The sequence below is a fragment of the Physeter macrocephalus genome, chromosome 18 (assembly GCF_002837175.3).
Source record: "Physeter macrocephalus isolate SW-GA chromosome 18, ASM283717v5, whole genome shotgun sequence".
NCBI classification, from domain to species: domain Eukaryota; kingdom Metazoa; phylum Chordata; class Mammalia; order Artiodactyla; family Physeteridae; genus Physeter; species Physeter macrocephalus.
The window spans coordinates 41224501-41230552 of NC_041231.1; the positions used below are offsets into that span (position 1 = coordinate 41224501).

General features: G+C 54.3%; 1 protein-coding gene and 1 pseudogene across 1 annotated transcript in view; one reads left to right on the top strand and one right to left on the bottom strand.

The window, feature by feature from the left end:
• The first annotated feature begins 676 nt into the window (after nucleotides 1–676).
• LOC114484280 (POC1 centriolar protein homolog A-like) overlaps nucleotides 677–6052 on the top strand; it is a 51165-nt gene continuing 45789 nt past the window's right edge. The window contains exons 1-2 of the mRNA XM_028479489.1: nucleotides 677–743; nucleotides 4837–4907. Coding sequence (XP_028335290.1) covers nucleotides 677–743; nucleotides 4837–4907 — 138 coding nt within the window. The remainder of the gene's footprint in view (nucleotides 744–4836; nucleotides 4908–6052) is intronic.
• LOC112064968 (uncharacterized) lies at nucleotides 3593–3716 on the bottom strand (annotated as a pseudogene).

The following is a 6052-nucleotide window of genomic DNA, read 5'->3' on the forward strand; positions in this document are numbered from 1 at the left end:
AACAAAGTGGCCTTCAGCTAGCTCCCACCACAGAAGGTCACTACGAGCAGAGGCTAAGCAGGGGCCTGGTGAGGACTCAGACCAAGAGACCTCCTCTGCTTTCCCCACCCCATGGGCCAGGGGCTCCTCCCCATTTTGGTGCTTTCACTAGGGGCCTGTGCTGGCTGAGGGCAGGAGCCCCAGTGGAAAGTCTTTCCCCTCAGGGTCAGGGTAGCAGATCATCTCACCCAGCCCCCTTCCCACAGATAGGAAGACCAGGACTCAGGAGAGGAAGGATGGGGGCAGAGCCTGCTGTCCTCTTAGGTCCTAAGAGCGTGGCTCTGGCCCAGCTTTTGCTGAGCCCAAAAGGTTAGGAAGGTGAGGAGGGTCTCCGGATGGACGTGGCTGGGGCGAACCTGGAGAAAGTGCTGGGCTCTGGCTGGGCTGGGCAGCCGGCCTCCCTTCCCCGGGCCTGGGCTGGGTGGGGGCAGCAGGGCTCAGGCTGGCGGGCTGTTGATGCAGCCCAACAATGATGAAATGGCGCCTTTGTCCCACGGCGCCAAAGTTGCTGTGACTGGAGGAGGCGTGACGTGAAAGGGTCATTGTTCCCACTTGGGCAGCCACTCAGGGAGCTGGAGGACCAGCCCAGGGTCGGCTTCCTGCCAAGGCTGCAGCCCTGCCTGCTGCTGTGGCGGTCATGGTGTCCTGGGCTCCCGGCCTCCTACCCATGGCCAGCTCCCTCCCTGGGGCCATCCGGAGTACAGGTACCCAGCAAAGGTGTCCCCCTCCCTCCCCCTCCCTCCCCCTCTCTCCCCCTCTCTCCTCTGGTCTGGAACCATGATGCTACAGTGTTGGGGTCTGGGCTCTGCTCTTCATGCATGTGAACCCTGCTGGGCAGGATGCCTGGGTGCCAGGAGAGCTTGCGGGTAAAGCAGGTGTTTTGTCCTGGGGCGAGGAAACATGCCTGACTTCACATCCCAAGGCTCTGACCTTCGGGGACCCCTCCCCGAACCTTGCAGATTAGGGGAGAGAGGCCCAGAGAAGGGAACTGGGTGGCCCTAGGCCACACAGCATTAGCTAGTCTGCTGACACTCAGGCTAGACCTACTTCCCCACAAGTCCCCACACCTGATGGACCTCCACTCTCTCTAGACACCTGAAGCTCCCTCTTTGCCAGCTCCCACCCCTTTCCTGCCCCTCTAATCCATTCTCACCTGAGCAATCCATTCCCCACCCCAGCCCACAATCTTTCCAAAACCCAAACCTGATCAGGTCCCTCCTTGGCTTCAAACCTGCCGTGTCCTCCCACATCCAGAGAAAGTTCCAGCTCTTGTGCTGGCATTCAAGGCCCTCACTGTGCTATACCAGCCAAGGGTGAGAGGCCCTTTTGTAGAGACTGGAGTCTCCCTCAGCCCGTGTGGGGATGCTAACCAAGTAAAGGCCCTTTTATCTTCCCGGGGTCAGCCTGCACTGCTTTGCTCCCACAGGTCCTGCCCCCTCCGGTGCACCCAACTGCCCCTGGCCTCTGGGGCTCAGGTGAAGAGCCAGGAGGCTGGGCAGGGTGATCAATGGCTGGTTCAGGACCAAGTTTGAGGCCCTTTATCCCCACCCCAGGTGGCCCCGCTGGCTCCAGTGCCCAGAACTCCTCCCCGGCTCTCCACTGCCCCCAGCAGCTGGCATCAGGCTCAGCCTGACCCAGGCTAATTAAACCCTCCCCCAGCCCAGAGGAGGCTTTGGCTCCAGTGCTAGGCTTTTTTCCCTGGAGGGACGGAGCTAATTAACCGAGAGGGTTTAATTAATCAATTAGCGTGGCCTCCAGACCCCTCCACTTAGCCGACGTGGTGGCAGATATTTATAAACAGGAGCTCTGGCTGGAACTAGAGGGGAGGGCAGGCGACCATGGTGGGCACAGAGGCAGGGAGAACAGGGGCTGCAGAGGGCAGAGATCCTGTCAGTCCCACCTCCTCAGCATCTCCAGAGGCAGGTGCAGAATCAGCAACACCTGGACACGTGAGGACGTGTACTCTGGGGACACATGCAACATCTCTGTGTTCGCAGGTCATGCAGGCCTGACATCCAGAGCTGGGCAAGTTCCCAGAGGTGCCTCAGACAGTGGCCAGAGGGATGATGATGCCCAGCTGGACCCAGCGTCCTGACAAGCAAGGCCTCCAGGGAATGGGGCTGCACAGAGGGCCATGGGAGCCAGAGGGGGTGCCAGAACCTCAGCTGGGGGAAGAGGCTTGGAGGGCTTCCTGGAGGAGGAGGCATTTGAGCCAAGCTCAGGGAAAGAGTAGGCAGAGGTAGCCATTTGAAGGGAGCGGTGGGTGATGAAGAGTATTCAAAGGGAGGAAATAGCAGGGGCAAAGTCCTGGAGGCAGGAACAGCAGAAGCTCCATCTTTACCACAAGATGTCCCCTTCTCTGGGAAGCCTCCCTGATACCTTACCTTTTAGAATTGGGTGTCCCTGAGTCTCTGCCCCTCCAGCCTTTGCACTCTGGGACAGCCCGGACTCAACACTCCCTCCCAAGCCTCCCGAGGTGATGCCAGCTCTCCTCCTCTGCCTCCCCTGCCCAGCCTGGCCCAGGGAACCCACAGATGCATTGTAATCCCTTCAGAAAGGGGGTTACAGGCTCCCTCCCTCAAGATGCTGCTCCTAGGGTTGGCACCGGTGGGAGCCCAGGTGGTGTTGGGATTGGGAGGGGTCAAAGACCCCAAAGCCACCATGGACCTCTCAGGCCTGGGATATTTGAGAGTGTTACTGAGTCTAAGCTTGCACTGCTCACTGCATGACAGGCCAGTAAATCGAGAGACAAGTTGTTGGGGCAAGGAATAATGACTTTATTGAGAAAGCCAGCATACTGAGAAGATGGTGGACTAATGTCCCAAAGAACCACCTTACCAGAGTTGGAATTCAGTTGGAACCCCCTTCTTTCATGTTAAAAGGGGGAGGGGGTGTGGTTGGTTGGTGCAAACTTTTTGGTGTCAGAATCCTTCCTTCTTGCGTCTGTCCACTAGCCCAGGTCGTGATGTTCCTGTAAACCTCCAACAAGACAAGTGTTATTTTCTGTTCTGCAACCTGTTATCTCTATATGAATGGAAAAGTGTTATACCTTTGAAAGTCAGAGTCTTGAGAATGGGCTGTCCTATATATTTCAGACTACAGGCAACATTCTTAACTTGTAGCAAAAGTAATAGAAGACAAAGGTTAGAGTAAAAGAAATAGGTCCAATATGGAGGCAGATTTGTTCTTCACTATGACAAGAGCAAGGATTCCAGAGTCAGCCAGACGTGCACCCAGACCCCAGTGCAGACCCTTCTCAACTTGCTTTCCTTGTCTGCCCACTGGGGACAATCAGCACCCCCCTCCCAGGGCTGCAGGGAGGATTAAATGAGTTCATCATGTAAAGCCAGAGGGACTCGCACTGCTGGTGGGAATGTGAATTGATACAGCCACTATGGAGAACAGTATGGAGGTTCCTGAAAAAACTAAAAATAGAACTACCATATGACCCAGCAATCCCACTCCTGGGCATATACCCTGAGAAAACCATAATTCAAAAAGAATCATGTACCACAGTGTTCACTGCAGCTCTATTTACAATAGCCAGGTCATGGTTTTCGTATCTGTAAAACAACTCAAGAAATGTGCATCAGATACCATTATCTGGGTACTTCAATTAGCAATAATCACGCCTCGGATAAACCTCATTGGCTACGATACTGTCACTGTGCAAAGCTATCTGGGTACTTCAGAGAGGGGCTACAGCAGAGGATATGGAGGAGGGGTCTGTCCCAGGAAGGCCCCATAGGGTCCTGCTAAGTTACACTGGGATCCTGTGTTCGCACCATGGGTCCTGCCTCCCGTGAGGATCAAGTGCTGCTGGTCCTGCGGTTATGTCCTTCTCTCCCCATCTCCTCCCATGCTACAGTGGTCCAGTCCCCACCACCCACTGTGACCACGCTAGCCTCCTCAATGTCCCCTGTCCTGAACACTTGCCCCTCAGCCTATTCTCCACTCAGAAACTAGTGTTTTTTAATTTTTTAATCAATATTTTAAAGATTGAAGCACTGTTGATTTACACTGCTATGTTAATTTCTGCTGTACAGCAAAGTGATTCAGTTATATATACATTCTTTTTTTAAAATATTCTTTTCCATTATGGTTCATCATAGGATATTGAATACAGTTCTCTGTGCTATACAGTAGGACCTGTTGTTTATCCACTCTCTATATAAAAGCTTACATCTGCTAACCCCAAATTCCCACTCCATCCCTCCTTCAACCCCCTCCCCCTTGGCAACCACCAGTCTGTTCTCTATGTCCGTGATTCTGTTTCATAGATAGGTTCATTTGTGCCATATCTTAGATTCCACATATAAGTGATACCATATGGTATTTGTCTTTGTCTGAATTACTTCGTTTAGTATGATAATCTCTAGTTGTGTCCATGTTGCTGCAAATGGCATTATTTCATTCTTTTTTATGGCTGAGTAGTATTCCATTGTGTATATGTACCACATCTTCTTTATCCATTCATCTGTTGTTGGACATTTAGGTTGTTTCTATATCTTGGCTATTGTGAATAGTGCTGCTATGAACATAGGGGTGCATGTATCTTTCTGAATTCTAGTTTAGTCTGGATATATGCCCAGGAGTGGGAATGCTGGATCATATGGTAGTTCTATTTTTAGTTTTCTGAGGAACCTCCATACTGTTTTCCACAGTGGCTGCACCAACTTATGCTCTGGGGGATCTTTCTAGTGACAACTATACCTTGCCAGCCATGGGCTTAAAGCTCTTTAGGGGCTCCCCTGTCCTCTGGACCACGTCCCTCCACCCCGCTCCTGGCCCATCCAGCCCTGGAGAAGGGGCTGCGGCCCCTCTTTGCTTGCAGCAGGGATGGAAGGGCCCTGGGACTGGAGGAGGAGGTGTGGATGTAGAGGGGTGGATGGAGAGCCTACAGATGCACAGAAGCCACAGAGTAGATGATGCCCCCTGGAGGTAAGCGACGGAACAGACCTGGGAAGGGGGCTGCCTTCCTGAGCAAAGGGGGTTTGGCAGGGGCTGGAGTCCCCTGTCGCCTGTCAGGGCTCATCTGGCCCAGCCAGAGACAATGGGGCTGAGGACTCATCTTACCTCTGGGGAGTTGCTAATGATGGTCTTCAATGGCCTTGCCTGGGAAGGGATGACCTCACCGGGCCACACCCTGATGAGAGGAGGCTCCTCGATCGCCGCCGCCGTGAGACCTGCTTGGGCTTGTCTTGTCTGAGGAATGAGGGGGCAGTGTGTGTGCGCTCGTGTATCTGGTCCTTCATGCGGCCAGAGGGAGAAGGCTCCCAGCCCGATGTGGGAGGCAGGACCTGGGTGAAAAGTCTCAGGGCAGCAGGGTTGGGAGGCCTTGCTTCTACTCAGCGTCTCTGGCTTCTGTTAAGGGTTTGGGTGTGGGTGCCGGTGTTCCAGGCCACATCCGTGCTGAGGCAGAGGGTCTGCCCGCTGCATACATAGTGTCCGGGGGCAGGCCTGCGTGTGCCAGGTGGTGGCGGCAGCAGGGGTGGGAGCAGGTTCCAGCACAGGCTTACTGCCTGCCCCCGCCCTGCCCCATTCATCAGGGATGACTATGTTTGCACTCTGGGGAGGGGTCCTGTGGAGGTGGCCCCCCTCCTGAGGGCAGCCTCCCCCTCCCCCAGGCTCGGAGCAGGACCACCCTAGGGAAATGTTCATCTCTTTTGTGGTGTCTTTGTCAGACCCCCTTCAGGGTGACTCCTCCACAGTGCTACAAGTTCTTTCTCGTGTCCAGCCTTAGTCACTCTTGCTGTTGCACCTGATTCATTTATCAGAGGACAAGTTGAGGGCCCCATTATCCTGCCACCCAGTCTGACATCACTGAACTTCCCTCAGGCATGTTCCCACTCCTGGGACAGCCCAGTCGGCACAGGAAATGGCTGCTGGATGAATGTGCAAGTGAGTGAGTGACTGAATGAGTGGCTCAGATCCTCCTCCCATGAGAATGCTAAGAAGTGGCTAAGAAGTGGATGAGGGGGTCCTGGGGGCCTGGGCTGAGATGGAGACAGAA